This window comes from Paralichthys olivaceus, chromosome 1 (assembly GCF_024713975.1).
Source record: "Paralichthys olivaceus isolate ysfri-2021 chromosome 1, ASM2471397v2, whole genome shotgun sequence".
Lineage (NCBI taxonomy): Eukaryota > Metazoa > Chordata > Actinopteri > Pleuronectiformes > Paralichthyidae > Paralichthys > Paralichthys olivaceus.
In genome coordinates this window covers 20,447,193-20,470,305 of record NC_091093.1, presented here as the reverse complement: position 1 = coordinate 20,470,305, position 23,113 = coordinate 20,447,193, and the positions used below count along the sequence as shown (strand labels likewise).

At 41.0% G+C, this 23,113-nt stretch overlaps 1 protein-coding gene across 1 annotated transcript in view; it reads left to right on the top strand.

Moving 5' to 3' along the window:
• The first annotated feature begins 4,651 nt into the window (after window positions 1–4,651).
• The window catches only part of igdcc3 (immunoglobulin superfamily, DCC subclass, member 3), a 60,100-nt gene continuing 41,638 nt past the window's right edge, over window positions 4,652–23,113 (top strand). Inside the window, exons 1-2 of the mRNA XM_069524849.1 lie at window positions 4,652–5,283; window positions 11,490–11,795. Coding sequence (XP_069380950.1) covers window positions 5,217–5,283; window positions 11,490–11,795 — 373 coding nt within the window. The 5' untranslated portion in view covers window positions 4,652–5,216. The remainder of the gene's footprint in view (window positions 5,284–11,489; window positions 11,796–23,113) is intronic.

Genomic DNA, 23,113 nt, shown 5'->3' with positions numbered 1-23,113 from the left:
AGTCTCTCATTGCTCTCTTAAAGTTCCCGTTCACTAAAAATAGTTTTTGTATCATAGTTATATTCAAATACAGTTTGAATTGCAGTATCTCTACTATATATCTGCCCTTTGACAGAGTACAAGGAACTCTTGAGTAGGATTGGGCCTGTCTCTTTGATAACATTTACACACATGGTAGCTAGAATGCAAGTTCTCTTGTTGCACATACATTAGTTCAGTTACTGCAGGCTTGACTGATTATTCTAATAGCTCTCAATGTCAGTTAAATATTTATACACTGATATCATGCAGATGACATTCGTAGCTTGTTGGCAAAAGGAATGATCTTTATTAATGGCTTTATCAGCATGTATAACTGTGGCATTAATAGTTTATTAGCCATTAGTAATGCCATGTCATGCAGATACCCATCAGCAGGAAACGTGGTGACCTGGTTTTTCACAACCTGGCAACCCAAAATTTGCTCTTATTATTGGCTTGAAACTGATCAATAAAGCCTTGGAGTGAATGATTCATTAAATATTCATCCAGCAGTTGTGGTCTGTGTCGATAATGGTGGATACATGGGCTTCAGAGTATATGTACCAAAAACTGCAGCCTCAGAGGTGGATCAATGAACACTATAAAGCTTCAAAATCATGGCAAGGGCATGCTTAGATTCCACACTCGCATTGTTGTCCATCTTGTTCCAAATCCATTACACTGCAACTGTTAAAATATTTACAATCCCATTCCTCTCTCAACACTACACAATCACCACAATCCTCGTCAGCACAGTCTCCTACAGAGCAGCACAGTCTCCCACAGACCCGCTCACCTACTTACAAACCACAGTGCACCAATAGCAGAGGTTAATGGGGAGGCTGGCCTCTCTGGATTGAAATGCTCCACTCAGCAGATTAAATAAATACCAAAAACGGCCTTAATTGGTGTAAACTGTCCCCAACCAAAACAACACCTGCAGTTTCCAGCTGATACTGAAGCTCTCTTAATGACTTAATGGTGTCCCCGGCCACAAAACCCAAACTCCCTGAATAATAATCCAGCAGTGAAGACTATTTCAAAAAACATGTAAAACCACCCTATTATATTCTAGCCTCATTGTCAGGGATGTACTCAGATTCTTTACTCAACTAAAAGTACCAGGATAACAGTGCAAATCATAGCGTTAAGTCCAACTTAAGTACAGAGGCACATGCACCACGTATAAAATGACTTTACACAAAGACAGATCCTGTGATTTATTGTATTATCATGTAGCCTAAGACATCATTATAATGATTAAACTAATGCATTAGTTTGTAAGGTGAGCACAGTTAAACTATTTAGGTACACATTTAGATACATGTTTATGGGGCAGGGGGAAAAAAAGAAGCAAATTTAATTTAAAATTTCTGTAAAGTTTTGTGTTTTCCACAGTGAATCAAATGAAATCAGTGGTGTGGTGACACAGCTAACAGACATCTGAAACACGACAACGGTGCTATAGGCTTTAGAGCTGTAACAATAGGCAACCAATTTTTGTCAAATGAACAGAAAATCACCAAACAAATGATTTTTTGTCCCTTTTTGAATTAAAAGTTGTCAACATTTTCCAGCACTTTTTGTAAATAACAAAGTAAACCGAATTCTTTGGGGATTAGACTCCTGATCAAACAAAACACGACATTCAAAGATTTCACCTTGGCCTTATAATAATCATCACAATGACAATACTGAACATAATATAAGCCTCAGCCCCAGTTGCAACCAAAGCAATTGGTTTACTTGAAACATGGGAACGTAAACTGAGTTTTACCAAGAAACTCAGAAGAAACCAGTAAATAGTCTATGGACCCAAAAGAAAGCGTAAAGGGTACAATTTACCTCTAGTTTTATAGTTGAAGTTGCATCAAAAATGTATAAGTGTTTCAAAAATGTGCTTTAAAAAGTGATGTAGCCAACTTTGCACTACTGCCAGTGACTTCTGTTTGGTCTGTACTTCTGGTCCGTTAATTTAAAGCAGAGTGAGACATCTCGCTGTTGTTCACCTGTGACATCAGCACAGACCATAGATACAGACGTGACACCTGAGAACAGATGAGAGTAACTGACGCTCCACTGACCTTTCACCGCACTGCAGGTCAGACACGTCACGTTTCTATCGCAGGGGTTTGAAGAACGGCCACGATGATTGACCGGCTAGTTCTGGCTAGCGCTAGCATGCTAAAACGCCAGAACGCTAAACAATGCTAGTTGTGTTGTAATGCGTTGTTTTTATACTTGTGTGTATTGTAAAGCCACGCTTGCTAACATTTGAGCATTTGACCATACACACAAAATGCCGTATCTTTAATGTAATGCCTCACCTGTTGTGGGCAACTGGTTGGTGCGTTAGCTAGCAGGGAGCTTTGTATAACTTATATGTCAGAGTTTTGTGGTATAGATGAAACATGATTGGATTGATGGGGAAGCTAATCTGTGATGTATTAAATTTCTGCATTCAAGAAAACACACGCAGGAACACAAAACTGGAGCTAATTATATAAGAATACCAGCAATTTAACAATAAACTGCAAATACTTACTATTTAGTGGCAACCTCATCGTGACGTCATCCTCCAGTCTGTGAAGTGTTGTGTGAGGCCTCTGGTTTAGTTTTTTGGAGAGTCGCCACTTTCTTTAAAAGACAGAAATAACCATGTTTGGATGAGAAGGTAAAACACATCTCACAACACACTTTCTTGTGTCTGTAAAACTGACTGACCATCAGCCCCTGACTCTGTTGCCTCTGACATGTCGCCCTCCCTGCTGACTGACGTGGTTCTAACACAAGAGTCCCACCTTTTGTCCATCAGATGTCACCAGCAAAAGCGTTCCCCTCATTCTGACCATGATTAATAGCTAACAGAACTTTGCCTCGATCCAGATGACCTCAGCTGCAGACCTATCTCCAAGCCGTTATTCATACCCAAGATTTTTAGAAAAGGTTTTCTCCCAGGACTCCTCCAGCTTGACTTATTCCAGCGTCTTTGATAACTCCACTCCATACAGCTCAGAACACTTTTCACTCGTTTTCACTTTACATTCTTCTTGGTTCTTTTCAGAAGCACAATATTCTCTATCACTACCATGCAGCTTATATACTGTAGTTCATTTGACCTGACCTGTACAATTAAGATGTATGGCTGGTGGGGGAGCTTGTTTGATCCACTAGGGGGACCCAGAGTATAGTTTTGTTCAGCTTTGTTTTGGGTTTGTGATTTACCTTGTTTATTGGTCATATGACTTGTGAAGTATTGCATCTTTTTGTAGTTGTTTTTTAAATATAAATGCTAAACAGACATATTTCAACTTTACCAATTTCTATCTATTTGTCGTTTGATTGATCTTTTAATAAGATATATTAACAGTCACCTCATACAGAGGTCATGGCCACAGGCTCATAGCAGCTTAAGGGTTTGAGGCCCCTTGTTCTGTATTCTTTAGCCCTGTTCTGTAATATATCCATGTCCTCTATCCACTTACACTGACAACAGTAGCTTTAAATCAAAGCACCACTACATTTTGTATCATCCCATGCAGTTGTTATTGTCCTCAGACTGTCACAAAATTGATTATATCACAGGCTCAATCTGTTTGTAGGTTGGTTCTTAAAAGAGATGGTTTTGTGGTTGTGCTGCCCTTTTCCCAAAAAGCTGTAGCTACTATTTATTCCTCTTCTATTTTATATTTTGCACCATTAGACATTTTTTCTACGTCTGTGCGACCAATGTTATTAGACTGTTCTATGCATATTAAGGATTGTAATGACTATAATAAGAGCAGAAAAGATTAGTCAAATTGGTAACTGGTGAGACTATGGATGGATGATTATTCACATTTTCTTTCAAAGTGGAAATAAATTCTAATACTTCTTCAGTTACAGGCTCTGAAAAATTCCTCAGTTGTACAGTGACTATATTTGGAGTTTTGACTATTGGTCACACAAATCAAATATGGAAGATGTCACCGTGGACTTTTGGAAACTGAAGACGTTTGGACAGTTTTACAGTATTTAGGATATTTTACAGTAAAAAATGAATTTGAAATAAAAACATAATAATGGGCTGATTAAATGATCATGAAATCACAAATTGTTGTACCCTTTTCTTGATGTAGCCTGAATACAGAATGAAAATTATTTTAGAAAGTGAAATTGCCAACTATTGTTGAGAGTCCATCCCCCAGCACAACACACCACCTGATTCATGGGATCCAGACAGTCACTGCGTTTTCTCCGCTAGGGGGCGCTCGGGTACAGCTGAACAGCGGCTCCTTTGTTGTAATTGAGCGTTAGAGGTCCTCGTTGTTTATTCATCACATCAGGTTCACTTGTGCTGAACCTTCAGCTTTAAATAAAACACATCCACCGTACAGGTCCCTCATGTCGCCATGTTTCATCATTAACCTATTTATACATGTATTTATTTATTATCACACTCACACCTGTCACGTGTTGGACTGAATTGGTTTTATGTTTGCTGCTTTGTCGTCATTTGTTTCATCACGGACTTGATTTTGTTTACACATGTGCAGCAGATGACAGAAGGACGATATGTTTCACAGAAGAGTTTCTGAGAAATATAGAGAATACTGTGAGCGTGAAGAACATCATCATGAACATTACCAATTGGCTGTAGCATTATTATTGTTATTATTACTTCATCATGGCCACTGATATCACTTTTATTTATTGTCATAATAATTTACTATTATTAACCCTATAAGTCTATAGTCTATAAGTCTGCATGTGTAGAAGTATTGCTGTTATTGTGTTGACAAAATCCTGCAGCTCTTGCAGGTTCTCATGCTGTTGGGGGGGAAGCAGTCAGCCGTCGGCTCTTTTGTTCCGAGAGCAGATTCAGTGTGTGTGTGTGTGTGTGTGTGTGTGTGTTTGAGAGTGTGTGTGAGAGAGAGAGGGAGAGAGAGGTCGAGAGAGGGGGGTCTTTAGGATACAGCAGGGTGAGTGAGGGAGGAGGAGGAGAGGGAAAGAGAGGAGAGCTGGATGCTGACAGATTCCTGATAGATGGTTAAAATGGCGAGAGCTCGTTGGACCCCAGTGAGCCTCTGAAGTGTCGCCCTGTAGGTCGGAACATGCAGAAGCTGGAGCTGGATATCTCTGTTGTTTGAAACCCCTCGTGTGTGTTCACCTCACTTTGTTTCCTGGAGTGCTGGGATATATTTTCAAGTGTTTAAATGGCATCCACAAGGCGCCGCCGCCTTGTCCTTTGCTTTTTGGGAATACTCCTGAATTCTTTAATCGGTAAGTGGCTCTATCTTATTACCGGGGTGGAGATAGTGGAGGCGGGTCACGGTTGCAGGGTGTGATGATTTTGTGTGTAACGGAACAGCCGCTGTCAGCCCGCGGAGGCTCCGGGAGTCTGGTGCACGTTGCATGCGGCGATGAGTGCAGCACTGACCGGTAACTCTGAACTTGGCCGCTCTCCGTGTCTGGTAGTATTTGTTGGTTGTAAATGTCTGGGCTGTGCTGGAGCTTGGTGCACTGCGGGATTTACGTGTAGCTCACTGAGGCGCTCGTTCTGCGTGAGTTTAAAGTTTCTTTATTGTGCATTCACTAGAACTTGCAATCCAGTCGCTCCATATGCACCATACCTGCACATTTAGATGGTGTTTGATCAGGCAACACTGTGGGAATACACGGTAGCCTCGTGCAATGCAGTCAGCAGAGTCTCTGGGTTGTTTGCATTGGTATTTTTAAAAGGATCACTATCAGAAATGTTAAAAAATCATCTAGTCAAAAGTGTCCCATTGATGCACCTAGTAGCCAAGGTCACATTTTAGTGCTGCATGAGTTACAAGTTGCCTCTTATCAGAAGTGTTTTTCTAACTCTCCTCATGGCTGCCTTTTTAATCAGGTGTCCCAGCAGCATGCAGAACTAGAGAAACTTATTTAAAGTATTTTCTCCACATGGTTCTCGTGTGATTTTTATGCCCACAAAACTTTATTTAGATGCAAGCTTTTAGGCTGTTGAATTTAAATCCACGGTTCATTTCCAGTTGTGTGACCTACACCTCCTCGGGCCAACTCTTGATTAGATGGAGTTTCATTTCATATCAGGGGACTTTTAAAGGTGATGGATTTCTTGACTGGCCTGTCCTTACAGCACACCACCCTGTGGCAGGGTGAAATGACAGTGGTTATTGCTCCAAGATAGATTGTATAGTGATTGCCTGCTGGGGAGAATATTTGTACAGATTAAATGTCAAGACTGTCCCTCTCCTTCCTTTCAAATTTCCCTTTTCTACCCATTGTTCCCCATGATAGACAGTTTCTCTGTTTCTATGAGAGGCCCCTTAATTCAAAGGCAGGAGAGAGTATTGAGTATTTGCAAAGCATACCACACAGGGACCCACAAAGACCCTTACTGGAATCATAAAGGCCAGTACACAGTGGTTCATAACATTTTCAGCCAGAGGAGTGGGAACAAAAACTTCAGAAACTCTGCTGTGATGGTTGTAATTCCAATCTACCCATGGCATTAAAGAAATGAAGCTCTTTCAAGTACGGGTCTGCCTCAGAGATTAGATTCAGTTTACATAAAAGGGTATTTTTTGATGACATTTTAAGCAGAGTCAATATGAGCGACAGAAGCATTAAGACAAATATCAGCATTAGAAATCTTATATGGACTGAAGAGCTCAAACTCTCTTAGATTTCTCAGATCACATCAGAAGAAAGTCTTGGTTTATCAGAGTCTTTAGATGCACTAAGTTCACTTTTGTCTTTAAAGCTTCAGAAAAAAGGACCATCAGGGTTAAATCAAAGAATTTAAGAGAAAAATACTGAAACTTCATCATTTTTATATTCCAGTGTATTATTATTTTAATCGTCAACTATCAGAATGTTTGGTTTATCCTGAGTAGGATTTGGATGGTTACAGAAAGAGTATACAGATGAATAGTGAGGGAGGTACAGTGTAGGCAGTGGAGAAGATTGAGGAGAGGTTCACTGTGCAACAGCTGCCCTCTACATCTACTATCATGCCAGCATGTGGACTGTTTCTCAGCATTCTTGTGGTGCATTTCGCTGTTGCCCTTGTTACTGTAATTTCTGTGTAATCATTACCAAGCTGTTGCCATTACAACAGGTGATTAGCAGAATGCTCGAAACTACATGCCCACGAGTATCAAAGGTAACTAGAAGAAGTAGAAGAGTATTGATTCTTAAATTATCAAGCAGAATCCTATATAGGAGGAAATACAAGCATCAATGATGCATGCAACCCCCCTGGAAGTATAATGAATGTTGTTCTTTAGCCACAAGGCTTTACAGGAAAGAAATGTAGCTGTTCTCTGGACATTTAAATAGGCCATTTACACCAAAGCAGTTTTAGTCATCTCTTTATATCAATATAAGTATATAACCTTTAGCTATACATGGTGGAAAAACACCTTTAAGTCTATCTAATATGTTTATTTAATACTCATGCGGAACACAGGTGGCGAGCATTCACTTCTTCAGAGTGGAGATGCTGCTTCAGCTTTCTGTCCACAGCTCAGTGCAGTTAACAGGATAAATCCGAAATCCTTGTCCGGTACACGAAACATTATTCTACATTTCAAACACGGCTAACTTGATGCTGCAGCAGCCTGTCAGAGCAGATTTAGTGAGTACATTTACAATATGTTAGTTGATTGTTATGGTGAGCAAGAATGTAGAGTATGGCCACAGAGCTGCAACAGATGGGTCTTAGAGAGTTAAAGAGAGAAATTAATTTAGTTCCACCCTTATTCCATCGCTCTATACTGCTCCTTAAACTATATTATATGATGCTTTATGCAGTATCTTTAATAAAATACCATAGCGGCAGTTGATTGAATGTTTATTTAAGTCTTTTTCAAGCAAAAGCACCAAACATCTGATATTTTCAAAATGTTTAAATTAGCTGATTTCCTTGGTTTTGATTTGATTGTAGAAAATGTAATTTATTTTTCAGAATTGTCAATGAAGACAAGACATTTGATGATGGTACCTTGTTCTCTAGTTATTGTGATTCATTGTTTTTACTGTTTTACAAATAAAACAATTGTAAACTGGAATAGCATTCTACACAGCACATACCTCTGCCAACAGCCCCCTTAAATTAAACAGATATCAGTTCCCTGAATATGCCTGATTATTTTCATCAACATCCATGAATTATTCACTGTGAAATCAGTGTGAAAAGATCTAACAATGAGAGTATTCCTGGATCAGCCTAATGAAGCAGATTCACACCAACATTTTATGGGCTCTTCCATGACCCATATCACATCCTTCCATCAAGTTTTGTGGAAATCTGTGGTGTTTTTGTTTGTGTAATTTTGCTCACAAACATACAAACCAACCAACCAACTAAAGGACTGGGGTGAAAACAACTTACTTGGCAAATCGATAATGAAAATATTATCCTGCAGCCCTGGGCTATTCTAAATCTAAACAGTAACACAGCAGTGTTATCATTGGATTACCATAGATATGATGCGCACCAGTTATGTCTCTAGCCTTTTTTATCGCCACACTTCGTCCTGTAAGAAACCTGCGCTGTGTCCTGAGCTCACTCCGCTTGTGTCTGAGAACTATATCAGTCAGTAGCTGGTGTGTGATCCTCTCTTTACTGTTGCAGCAGTAAACCTTTGTGCCAGCTAACCTCACTTATCTGTCAATAGTAATCCGGGGAATGAGCCACACTTAGCCAACACTTGTCTCTGGTCTCACACGGTAATCCCACATGCTGGTGTTTCTTTCCTCTGTGTGGAAAGAGCATTAGGATGTCTGTCTGTCTCCTTATCTACCCATGAAATCCAGGCCCGTATAGATTCATGTCTGCGCACATGTGTTTCTGTGGATTGGCGTATTTCTGCCACAGCTGTGCACGTCCTACTCTCCCTCTTCACACCCTCTGGATGCTCAGCATTCACAGATGACCTTAACCCAAACCACATAAAATGCAAAATCCAGTGATCACCCCCTCTGTGTCTGTTGTCCTCTTATCTCCTTTGTCTCACTGGATCTCTTATGATTCACTGTTGTGCTCAAAATTATTTTCCCTGACCTTTCTTGTTTGTAACCTTCTCTGCTCTCCCGGAGCTGAGAATTGAATTACCCAGTCACTCTGGCAGCGTGCTTTATTCCTGATGGGAACGCTGCAATACAAGAACTTTCACATTTTCTCTGCTAATGGAAGAAACTGAAATCACAATGAGGCATATACAGCATCAATCAAGTCCAAATTAATGACATTGAACACCGAGGTGACATTCTGCTGTTTGCTGCGAGGCTTGATAACACGGACAAATTTGATTTGACAGCTGAAAATAAAAAGCCTCTGATATATTTAAGTCAATCTGGACAAAGAAAGGTTGAATGTGAAATACCTTTATGTGCTTTATGTTGTCATGTTTGTCCAGAAGCACTTGTGATACTGGCTTCACCATGTGTTGATGAAAACATGAAGGCTGGACGTGTGGCTGTGGGCTCTTTGTATGCCTTGTTTTTTCTCCACTGGCCGCTTCCTGTTTGAAAACGTGATCTCTCTTTGACCAAAGGATACGCAGCTCTCTGGCCGGTATCAGTTTGGACAACAGCAGCCAGCCCAGGCATGGGATCACTGCCTGCCAGCTAAGGGTTAAATATTTCTCCACCGCCACCCCCTTGTTTTTCACAAGTGGTAGCACTGATGTCTCTTTGGTCCCATGGCCATTTTACTTACCGTGCTTGTTGAGTGAAAAAAAGGGAGGGAGGGTGGGGGGCACATAAAAAAGGATACAGAGCAAGAAGAGGAGAGACATAGGAAATGTTTCTTTGCATTATACTCAATATGTGATCTTCATGAGGGAGGGTGTCAGTAAATTCCTTTTTTGCACCTATGGCGTAGCCTTTTGTTCTGGCTGGAATGTGAGGGACATAGCCAAAGGTTCTCTGTTTTGACCCTTGTGCTTTGCCCCCCTCACTGCCCGCCCCACTAGCCCCCCTCCCACCAGATTCCAGGGCCCGGGGCAGAGACTGGTAGTGCTTAGTCCATCAGTGGCTGAAACATGATATCAAGAGAGCCTGCTAAGCTCCTCTTTTATAGTACCAAGTCAGGTCAGGCTGTTTACATCCTTTATTTATTGTTCTGCCACTTCCCCCTCTTTACCAGAAACCACAAATACAGAATATCAGATCTCTTCTCCCCATTATCAAGTGGAAAGCATCGCCAAAATAAAAAAAATATAACTGATGGAGCTTTGAGTCACAGTGTTGTCGTTGAGTGTCGGAGGTTGAAAAGGAAAAGGCGAACACAGTGATCACAGTGACAAGGTTGCTGCCACTGGTTCAAAGGTAGCAAATATACAAGGTTGTGTATGTATGTGTATGTATTTATACAAGTGAACACATACTCTGGATACATTCAATATATAGGCTCCAATGAATTCCCACTTGACTGTAGCCTGGATGGAGCTCAGTCAAGGCTTTTTGATTCATGAGCTGTGAGGCCTGGTGAGCTGCTTTCAGTGACATGACATCAAGAGCAGTCATTTCTGTTTGTTTAGGCACCAGGGTTCATATGAAAAGTATTACCTGTCACATTCCTCTTTGACCCCATATAGTAATAAATACAAATAGAAAAGGAATGAGTGGCTAGGTAAATACAGCCTCAGTAAAAATATACTAGGATCTATAAATTGAACAATATGTTTATGATAGATCACATGTCATTTTAGCCTATTTGCATTTGCTGCATTTGCTCTTGTTCTCAAATATAACTCCACTCATCCATCTACATTAAAATAAAGGTGCAGTTGATTTAGTAAAAGGGTCCACAAACTTTAAATTTGTCTTGTAGTAAAATTAAAAAAGGAGTTATGAACTGTTGTGATAAAGAGAGTGACACAATCATAGTTAATTTAAACTTAATGTTTGAATGGACAGGGCTCATGGTTGCCGCTCTAGTTTTCGAGTGTGATATAGCGACAGTTTGCAGTCTCTTTTGAATGAACTTGTTTAGTGAAGAATGTGCATATTTGTTATCTTAGCAACAGAGGGCTGCATCCAGACTCAAAAGTTAGTAAGTGGACCTTGAGTTTGTTTGTTATTAACAAAATAGAAAATAACAACGTTTTAGATTTTAGTAGCAAAGTTTATATAAAATAATGCATTATTTTTTTATTAGCAAGTTCCTTAAGTAATGTCAATTAAACTTAAAAGTGTGCACATTCCTGGTAGAGAAAGTTGGTCAAGTGCAAGAATATAAATTACCCATTAGAGGATAAAGAGATGATGCTTTGTAAGGTTTCAAGTGTTGTCATTATTTATAGCGATGAGATTAAAAGGTGGAAAGAATGCATTCATTAGACATGGGAAAGTAAATATTTCAAAATTCTTAAAGCAACTTAAGGGGAAATAAAAGTGAAAAATGTATGTTGAAAGGTTTATTCGATCCAGACGGAACATTCATGCTCAACTGTGTGTGTGTGTGTCCTCAGGTGTGCTGTGCGAAGCGGAGCTCTCCTTCACGCTGGAGCCCAGTGACATCATCGCAGTACAGGAGCAGCCCCTCATGCTCCACTGCCAGGTGGATGGCATCCCCCCAATTACGACACAGTGGAGGCACAACGGCCTTCTTCTAACTCAGGACCAGCATCACACCCCCTTCATCAATGGCTCACTCCTGATCGGCCACTTCCTGAAGACCAAATCTGACGACTCATCTGATGAAGGCGACTACGAGTGCATGGCGCAGAATTTATTTGGACTCGTTGTGAGCCGCAAGGCCCGAATTCAGGCAGCCAGTAAGTCTCCTCTTTGGTTTGTGTTTTCTTTTCTGGGAAGGCATAAAACATGTTTGTGTTCACATGTCCTCACTGTAAATTGAATTAGGTTCATATAAGTACATTATTTTCATGTTTAGCCTGTTAGTCACCCTATTCTATATCCCAACTAACATGTTTTCCAAGGTTATGATTTTTATTTTTGCTTTTATTAGATGTTATCTTTAGAATTTGACAAATTGAACACTGTAATTGAAATATCGCCTTAAGTAATCACATTCCTGTCTCGTCTCAGTCATCGGGGTATCGCTGTGCATGTAAATGTGCTTAATATCCCTGTGTGTGGAGTCATTTGACTATTTAATATCTTTTTTTGAGTTTAATGAACTTCTGATGCTCATCTACAGTCATGTTTAGAAAAATTTTAGCCTTTGAGTTTAGCATTAACAAGCGCTCCTGCTGGGAGTCTCCATGCTGCCTTGTGTGTTACTGTAATAAACTTGAAGCAACCCAGCAGCCCGCTCCATGTTAAAGGCATCAAGATCAGTTTTCTCTGGCTTGAGCACCCTATCTCTTATTTGAAGTTAGATCAGCAGTTCTAAAGTTCCCATCATTGTTGCTGTGGTTTATTTACAACAGTTTAATCATATCATAGTGAGACTCTTCTGCCCTTCTCATCTCTTTCACACACTTTAAGTGCATGTCTCAACTTACTTTCAATCCAAGGTATTCAGGCGTTGCACATTCCTCAGTGGACACGCTGAGGGTTGCAACAGGGACTTCGGTGATACTGTACAATGCACACTGTGCTGAGTTATGACTTTTTAAAGCCTCTGTTATGTATATACTTAAACACAGGGATGGACAAAGGCTCATGGAAGCCTGTTGAGTCTTGGGTTATGTGTAGACAGCACACTGCTGTGCTGTTGTCACCAATACAGCTTTTCCACTCAGTGGGATGGGGGGGGTTAACACGGTCGTCTCACTGGCTGAAGGCACAAGTCACTTCATCTCAGTGCCCAGCGCTGTCAAACACATACAACCTTTTAAGGCCTCGACATAGAGTTATTCTTTTCAAAGGTCACGTTGGAGCTGCAATTTTACCGCTTCTTTTTCTATTCTGAAATGTCAGCAACATGGCCGGCCTGTTTTTTTTTTATATTTCACACAATCATTTTGACATAGTGGTGAAAGAGCGCGAGGAAAATGAAAATCCATAGATTAATGAAAACAGGTTTATCATTAATCCCTAACAGGATGCACAGAGAAAGCAATATGATAAACCAGGTGATATTTACTGCAGCATTGTACGGTTATTAGTTATTTAAAGCTTATATCTGGTGGCATTTACATGTTAATTGCTTAATGTTCTGGCATTGTGAATTCTGTCATCATAACCCTGAATCAGAACGAGAATCAGTTTGATTACCAGACAGTTGTTGAAATTTGTTTTAATGGTTGTAAATGAATAATCAGATATAATTTCAATGGGTTATAGTGTAATGTCAATTCATGCCTCAAAAATTAATATTAAATATAATCTTCAGCATTTTATAAATTCAAGAGCCGAATATCATATGAGGATTAAAAGTTAAAGAATTATGCAAGTGCAGAGCAATCCTCCTTCTGTTTAAGATCAATTAATGTGGATTTAATGAATGAACCTGACTTTGGCCACCAGCAAAGTACAATTATTCTGTTCTGAGCTTTGCTCTCCTGCAGACCTTTCCCAGCTTTTCCTTTTGACTTGTATTGATTAGTGGGGGGGCTGAAGGATTACAGAAAGTCACATTCTGACCCCTGACCTCTGACCTTTTGGGGTCTGTTAAACAGTATTTTGGCGAGGCGTCGCATGAGTAATGGAGTCTAGTTTTATCAAGGCAGCAAGAAGCAAGAGCCATTGTGAGAAAAATCATCAAGAGACTCTCATATGGTTGCCTCTCAAAGGCATCATGGCAGTGCTCAGACATGGTCGAACTTGCCTTTTAAAAGTCACATTCTTGGTCATTTTAACTATAAATTACAACCAAATGAAGCAGTCATTGAACAGGGATCATTAGAAAGATATGTAGAAAAATGTTAGTGGTAGCTTGGCTATCAACATTGTGTTTTTTTCGTTGTGAATCTGTTTTGTTCAGTGTTTTATACCAGATTTAATCAAAGGTTGTATGTGTTTTGGGAAGGAGCTGATCTCTATGGATAATTTTGCTCTGGAACAATTAACACTAATGTAATCCTCACCTCACTGAAAACATCCATAATGCATGTCAATGTTTTGATTGAGAGACCCCTAGTGGCAGATAATTGTATTTTGTCCCGTAAATATATGGTTTTGAGCTTAATACTTGAGGGGAACTATATTATAGAAGGCTTTGGACAATCACTTATCCATTTTTTCTTCTCCTGGCCCATCAGGGTTCTGCATTGTGCTATTTAGGGTTAAGTGTTTTCATTTTGTTTTTGAAGAGAAATGGCCCAAAACAAGAGAAATGCTCTCCTTACAAAGCTCAGTGACTAGTGTTTGTTTCTTTTTCTGTCCCAAGTGTTTGTAGATGTCGATGCTCTCTTTGTGTTTTTGAGGTAATTTGCTGTGTTATAGTCCCTCTTACAACAGAGCTCTGACTTGTACCACTGTGATGCAATGGGTGGTGTGATTACTGAAGCCTCTTTATAGCCCTCCCAGTGGATAAAGCCACCACAGAACCCTCCACACTACCTCCCTCCATAAATTTCACTTTTTATTTGCTTGACAACCATTTGTGTGAGCTCACTGTCGGGGGCAAGTGTAGGACGGACTCCCCATCGCCCCTCTAAATCGGCAGTTGGTCCAGGAAGCACTTTTTTCCTCCAAAATGTTATCTCTTTGATGGCCGGTTTTCTCTCTCTCCGTCTCTCTCCCTCTCTCTCCCTCTTTCCTCACTTTCTGTAGGACCTCCTCATTAGCTTAGGTTCAGGAAGCTTTTCATCATGTGGCTGAATGACAAGCCTGATACAGTGGACCCAGCCAGTGTCCCTCCCCCCACAGCACACCCGTGTCACCAGGCAACACACCACAAAAGGCCCCCGTTACAAAATAGCTTTTAGGATCAATTGAATTGACTTGCTTTTGTCAGTTTGTCTGGAATTAATTGGAAAGAGTTGAAGCTTATTTAGGAAATAATTATTTTTTTTCCCCAGGCCCATTCATATGGGGAGATTGTAATTGACCTCAGGGACTATTCAAAAAGATTTGCAAACACAATATGAAGTGAGCAGAGAAAAGGCAAACTCTGCAAGCCAAACATGAGGAGGGTGAAAACACAAATAGTAAAAAATGCAGTAAATGAACATATAATAACTGCATCAATATAGGACTGTGCACTTTACTTTATTGATTGCCTCACTGTTTATATAGAGCCCTTTGCTGCTGGATAAAAATATCCAGCTTACTTCTGAAATTGTCATGTTAAATTGCACTGTTGTTATAATGTTATGCTTCTGAATGAGACTTAAATGAAAAAGAAGAACCAAGGGGGCCATAAAGGATGAAATTGGAGGAGACGTAGGATGCCTGTAAAAGTGTCTCCGTTTATACCCATACCTCCCATTTAACTCCTCCCGGGGGTGTACATGTAAAGAAGTGATGTCAACCATGCAGAGTCAGATGTGCAGAAGATGCGATGTTGCAACGTGCAACTTTTTAAAAGCTGCGTGGATGCTTTGCCACTAGCAGCTCAGCCTGAGACAACGCTTAGTGAGTGATTTATGGGTAGCTGTTTACCTGAGAGTTTTTGTATGCGTGCATGTGCGTACGCTTGGAGGGTTGACGGTGGTTCTCCATCACCCTCCATCCTTCCTGTCCCCACCCCTTTCATGGCCTCCCGCCCCAGTTAAAGCTGAAGCTCCATCCCTGCATCTCCTTGTAGCTTCCTTTGTCTGCGGACCAAACCCCGCCCTTGGTCCTTCCCCCTCCCACCCTTGTCCTTCTCTGCTCACTTGCCAAGCAAGTCATCTCTGTGTCATTAAGATTAGCCAAATAAATGCCATGTACAAGCCTGTTCTGACATTGATACATGACGCCTCTTACTGTTTTCTTTTAATCCTGGCAAATCAAAATTAGCTCATGCAGAAACCGCGTTTGACTCTTTGACGTTGTTGTTTTGCTGTATTCCTCTTGCTGATGTCATTTCTCGTATTCATTTTCTTGTCTTGAAAACATCACATAGTCGTAGGATGTATGGCCTTATGTCGGCTGTGTTCCTGATTCCTGATGTTAAACCACAGTGTTCCCCTTGCTGTGTGGTCAGTGGCCCCTTCATCTGTCAGAAGGATCGTGGAAGAAAAGGCCTTTTTTTCCTCCTTTTTTTCTGTAGTGATGAGGCGGGCTGGAGGGATGAGAGCGTTGACCTCTACTGTGTAATTACACTGGAAACTGGTTTATGACTGTACACCTGCAGAATGAATGCTCAGATCTCATTGGCTGATTATACTCCCGCCATATGAGCTGATTTAGCATTGTAAAGAGATTTCATTACATGTTTTAGCAAAGTGATGTGCTTTTTGGGATTGGTTCAAAGTAGATCCTCTCTTATAGCATTCTTGGTTACATACAAGCAAAGGCAAGGTTACAAAATCCAATCGTATTGCCGTCCTCCAGTTAAGATGACAACCCCCCGACTCACACCCTGCCTTGTCTATCAAGATGATGTTTGTCCTCTGTGGCTGAAATAAACAGCAATACAAAGTGTCCCTGATGATAACTCTGGATATTTGCATGCATACGTTTGTCCCTCACCCCATGGAAAAAACAAGGAAGGGGGAATCTCTCTTATTTCTGAAGATGACATGTCATTGACCTTGAAGGTTTGGAAAATCACCAATGGATCCCATACTGCCCATTGTCTACAATATTGTCTTAGTTTACTGTATGTCCAGATTTCCAAACCAATTTAGAAAGATTAAGCCATGATAGTTAATAACAAATCAATTCCATTTTACATTTATTACTATTCTTATTTCATACAGTATTGATAATGCTGCAAGGTTGGAAATAAAAAAGGGCAACTTGCTTTGCAGAGCGATCAGTTGCCCTCCCTATATCCTCATATGTCAAGAATCAATGGCAAAATCATCTACACAATGGTTACAAATGTACTGAGTGGATTTCAGCCATGCACAGAGCACAGTCAGGAGGGCTATAACAAGCCTCTATTAGAGGGGAGCGGCTTCATTAGATAAAGGGATGAGTTACATGTGGAGCAGTAAGTCACCTTTATGCTCTAAAAATACCTGCCTGGGTAAATAACATCACTTAGGAAATCAAGCCTTTAAACAGGGTAAGGGATGCTGAGGAACGGTGTCACAGTATTGAACCTATCCCTCCATGTGCACTGTCTCCATGACTGAAATGTTTTTTGTCAAATTTATTAATTTTCTAAGGGTGATATGATAACAAATGACAAGAAAACTTAGCAACATGCTACCCACTTGCCATTAAACTCTATGTACCAATTTCATATACACAGAAAACACATCAAGTAAGTTGATGGTTTTAACCAAGGACAAATTCATGTTGAATTTTAAACCTACAGAAGGATAAAAGGGGGAAAAAAGCAGAGGTTAGAACATAAACAACAGAACTGATGACAGCTGTATCGGACTTTAAAGTATAAGGGACCCAGAATTGAATCATGCGGAGCAACAAATGATGGCCGGTATTGGCCTTAGATTGATTTAAATTAGAGTTAAATCCATGTACAAGTTATCACTTGATTATCACTTCTCAGAACACTTCTAAGAACTGCTAAAATAATGTTTAAAAATTATGGACAAAATGATTTTGTTTGCTTTTCAGTTTATACTCATTCTTATTTATATAGAATTTGGCTAAATCCCAAGAACTTGTATAACTATCTGAGGAAGATCTGTGTCTTCTCTCTTTACCTGACCTACCATGTCCTTCTTCAAGAGTGCAATACAGTTAAAGTTATACTCTTTTTTTTTCTTTTTACTTACAGTATGAATATTTATTCAGCCATGTAAACTACTTTAAAATGTGCGGCTGTAAACTGACACATTCACATCCCACACACTCCACAGGTCAAAAGAGGGAATTGTGCAATTCAGATTGAGGAAAAGATGGGAATTGAAAAAATAAGAAGATTTTACAAAGTGACCAATGACCCTTTAAACATCAACATTCTGGCTTGCTGTCTTTTTGTAATGGTTTAATTAATTCAATCATCTTATTCTTCATTTTAATGGCGCTAGTCATATATTTAACAGATCTATTATGCACTTACCCAAAACAACTTAAAATGCAAGAGCAAACTTTGACCTTGTCATTGGGACGCTGCCTCCTCCCACTGTGCCAGCTGTTATCATAAGCTGTGTACACTCTCGCTGATCATCCAGATAATGCCCATTCAGATAATGTCATACAAAGCTGTGTGAAATTAAACACTATGCTTGGAAAACTAGAGTCATATTTAAGTTTGAGTGAATCATTTAAAGAAATAGCATGTCGACGCGAAGGGATTCTGTGTGGTATTCTGCACGTGCAACCGGCTGCGCCCGTGCTCGTGTGTGGGACTCTGTTAAAGAAGTTTGTGTTGGTCTCCGGATGTTTCTGGGCAACCCTCGCTATTCTCAAATAAACAAATGAAAAGGGGGCCTAAACTTCCTCCTGCCTGCTTTTAAGGCTCACAGGAGGAATTCCTAAGTAATAGAGGTGAAAGGTGGAAGGAGAGAGAGCAGACGCTGGGCCAAAGGTTGGACCAGACAGACCAGTCCCAAAGTGCTGCTTTGTAATATATAAACACACCAATCTTGCATTCTTTTCACCATCTTTACTTCACCTTGACCTTTGGAAGAGTTGTTGAATTTTAGTCCTCCGGAGTGAGGTGGTATTTTGGTTGGTCCACTCATCTTATTTTAGATATATACCCATTATCAGAATGAGAAAGAGGTGTAGCTGAAGGTTAGGCAACAGGGATTTATTTATTCAGTAGAGGGTTCTCCTAAGGATAGAGGCAGGACAATATGTGGGTTTGTGCTGACCATGTACGTTGGTGTTCCTGTGATTCCAGGCTTCACTAGAGGCTCGGCTAGCTCTCGCTACTGCCCCGTCACCGCGCTTCACTACGCTTAACAGAGCCTTTATGGGCAGATTGGGCAGTTAAAAGCCTTTACAAGGTCTGCACCATCCACTAATAAAAAACACAAAAACTTCCTGTCTTCTACCTTGGCTACCTTTGGTTTGCAGGCAAGAAAATGTGTAATCGTGTCAATGACAGACAGGAACTGAAGCCAGTTGTTGATATTAGAATTAAAGATATAAAGGACATTATATTGCAATCTACTAACGTTACTGCCTTCTTAGTTGTCCGCACACACATACACGGACACACACATAAGGCCCCTCAGTCCAGTTTTTTCAAGCAGAGATCAGGAAATCTTTCTGTGTTGGCCAATAAAGAGTTGGAGACAAAGAGCAGTCAGTGATGGGCAGGCAGCAGCTCTCCTCTGGGCCTCTGCCACCTCTCCCCTCTTTAGGATGTGTGAGTGTGTGTGTGTTTGCATGTGTTGGGGTACCTCTCGGAGCAGGGCAGCACCTATTGTTAGTTGTGAAATACAGGGCAGTGGAGTGGCTGGGAACAGGCAGAGGCTGTGGAGATGTGCAGCCTCTGGTGGCTCCGCTTTGTGACGGTGGCCTGAGCGTTTGTTCTCCTGACCAACTCAACTAGCTGCGGCTGGGGTCCCCCCCTTTTGTCGCCGCTGACTCTGGGTGGGTGTGTTTCCCCTTGAAACCACCCTCCCCCCTCTCCTCTCTCTGTTTCAGCATTGACTTAGAAATGGAGGGGTCAGAGGTCATGAGGGACTGGATGATAGAGAGGGGGGTTTATCTGGGAAAATGTGACCTTTTTGTGTGCACTAGGGCAGAATACCCCTCCCCTTCTTTTTTTATTCTCCTCCCATTACGTTTCCCCTCCTCCAACACTCAGTCTCCAACTCATTCCCCAGTAAGAACCCATCCCCCTGTTGGATGGCCTTGGGGCAGTGGCAGTGACCTTGGCTTTGGCAGTGAAATAAGGTGGCCTGAACCTTTCACTGCATCGCAGCTCTAACCTTGCCCTTTCCCCAAACAAGCAACGCAGCAGCCTGGAAAAACAAGAGCAGAATAAGCGTATTCAAACTCAGTCAGAAAGGACATTATTTGTCTCTGTCATGTGTTTTCTGCTTTCTCACAAAGACTAAACAATTAGTCTCTGAGAACAAAAGTCAGTTTTACATAAAATTAGACTTCTTTACCTCTGTTCCTGCTGTTATTTCCAGATTCGTTTCAAGACAGGACTTGATTATCCATTTCTGAGTTGGTGAATGGAAGAGTGACACATTTCACTTGATGCAAGTTATAATGATAAGGCTGTGCATTAACACTGACTGGACCCAGTGGCTGCACACAGCAACACTGAAAGTGGAGTTTCCGGCTTGAAACTTATTTTTCAACTTTGACATAGGCTAACTGGTATTTGTGTGCAGGAAATAATGAGGGAGGGCCAGTGTGAGACTATGACAGCTTGTGGGAAGGTTGTGGGAATAGGTTTTGTCCCCCTCTCTTTTTCTCTCTCACTCTCTCTCTGCATTGAAGTTGTCTTTTATCACATCCTGAAATAATGGATTTACTGTGAAAACATGAACTCTTTGGGAACAGCACTGAAAGTAAAAAACAACCTACCTCCTTTCTATAGCTGTGGCACAGGGGCAGACCTCCAGAAGTGTTTGGGGTTAAAATTCTGTCCCACACTCGACTGTGTGCGTGTGTGCATGTGTGTGTGGAGTCAGTCACTAGGCATAAAATAAATTCCACAGAAACAAATTAGAAGTGTTGTTGCTGGCAGAGGATGAAAGACGTCTGGGGTGACCAGGTTTTGTTAGCATGTATCACCTTTGGGAATTTGTAAAATGTACAGTTCATGGGGCGGACATGACCACTCATTATTACAAATTATAATCCGCACCAAATTTGAATGCGTTCTGTCTTGGGTCATGCCCCAGCCTCAGCAAAATTTCATGGAAATCATTGGTATAGTTTTTGTATTATCTTGCAGAAGAAAACTATACTGCTAGTATGACTACTACTATATGATGCTACATTTATGACATTTTATATAGTTATAGTCACTTTATTTGCATCATATTGCAAACGTTTTCTTTGCCAGCAGTGTGAATTTAATCTCGATGTAGAAATGTATAGGTGACTAAGCAGCATTAATTTGACTTATCTGAGTGGCAGAGAAAGTAGACCACAGCAAAAACAAGGTGCTGCAGGAGGCAGGGGTAGATGAAAGTGGAGAGGTAGGGAGTAAAATAGATGGAGCATGTGTCGGTGGTCTCAAATGATCTCTGGGCCCCTCTGGCTCTGTAGGCTGGACCTTGAACCAGGAAGGAACATTCCATTCTGATGCTGTGCCGTGATCTCCTGACCCTGGCAGCTTTGTTTCAAGGGCAGCTTTTGGATAGGCAGCAGGATGCAAAGCAACAGCGGCGAACTAAGCTTGAAGAAGCACGCCTCTGCCGTTAGAACATGCCGGAAAACTGCTCCCATGACCCCAGACTCGTAAATCATCACTGTAACGTGCACATTACCTACACTTAACATCAAATAAATGCACTGACATGAACATGTGCACACTCTGGCTCAGGCTCACGGTCAGTGACTGTACATACCTGGACCTGCTTCTTGTAAAAAAAGAACAGCAGCTAATGCGCTGTGTGCTTTCCTGCAACATAAGATATGTTACTGAGGCCTGAAAGTTCAACTGAAACATTTAATTTACTTCCCACCTTAAGTGATATGTTAGCAAATGGAGGGTCCATTATAGTAGATGTATCAAATGGCTTTCCCGTCACATGCTTAGTAGCTCAGATGTGTTTGTTTTACAATCATATAAAGAATTTGTGTCATCCACTCATCTGGGGTCTTCAATCAAGTTTATAGACGTTCCTCTGCTTTTTTTTTTCTTTAAAGAAGTGGTTTCATGTCATGTGTTAGTGAGTTGTAAGGCAGATCAATTCATTGCCTCAGCATGAAAAGATGAAACATGATGCTAGTAGCCCTCTCCATTTGCCAGCACGGGCATTATTTCTGAGTGGGAAGACAGTTTTAGAGGGTTAGCTGGCTGATGGCAAGCTGGAAGAGCCTGTGATATGTGCTTATGTCTGACAGCTTATGGTGGTGCTCCTCCCATCCACTGAAGGGAAAAGACGAGAGTGTGTCAGTCAAGGGAGAGAGGCAGAACTAAAGGCTGCTTGTCTGCTCTTTGTCAACCTCCCTGTTTTGAGGACATTATTATGACAAGTGATTGGACACTTTTCAAGCAAGAAATGTCAAATATGTTTCAGCTCCAACGTGAGGAGTTGCTGTTTTTCTCTGCTTTGGTGAACATTAAGCTATTCTGATATTTTTAAGGCAAAGCAATTAACTGAGAAAATAGATAATGAAAATAATGGTGAGTGACAGCCTTCGCAAGTAGATATGAAAAAAATGAAATAACCACAAATTAATTTGAGTTGCTTGAAAACCACAGTATAGTAGCCAATTAATTGATTAATTTACATTCATTTGAGAATCACTATAAAGAGAAATCTTACATTTTATCCCAGTGTTCATAAACCCTCGCCTTCGGATAGAAATGTTCTCAATTTTTGTAAATCCATAACTGTTCTTTGTTTTCTCAGATCCTGTTAATGGTATTTCTTTATCTGATAGTACAGATACACTGTCGTAACAAATACAGTATCTGCGGTCTTTGTTTGCACATACACTGTAGGTAGAGGCAGAGACAAAGGGCTTTCATTCCTCACCCGCTGTCTTGTAACACTAAGTGGTTATGACAGGGCCTGCACTTGCCTCTCTTCCTATCCTCCTCCTCTCTCTCCTTCTCACTCTGCTCCTCTTCCTCTTTGGTTATTTTTTCTGGTGAATTGGTGTGAGCTAGACTACGGTAGGCGTGGCAGTGGGGTAGCACATGTGTGTACAAAAGGAGCTGGGGGGTTACTGACTGCATATTAGCATGAATTTGTCAAGATCGGCCGGTGGGGACGGGGATGAACGGGGGGGCGGGAGGGGTCCTTGGATCAGCAATGGGCAGTAATATCCCTGGTGACCGCAGTCAGCTGGCTGCCTGAAAGCAGGGAGATAAATAAGAAAAGAAAAGAATAGGCACTCTGAGTCTTTGAGTTTCCCGCTGTCTCAACAGAAGGACGCGGTGGTGACAATGTCCTGACGTCACAAAACGAGACGACAGCAAATCTTTCCCATACATAACGGCTGCTGCTCTCTTTGTCAATGTCTGAAA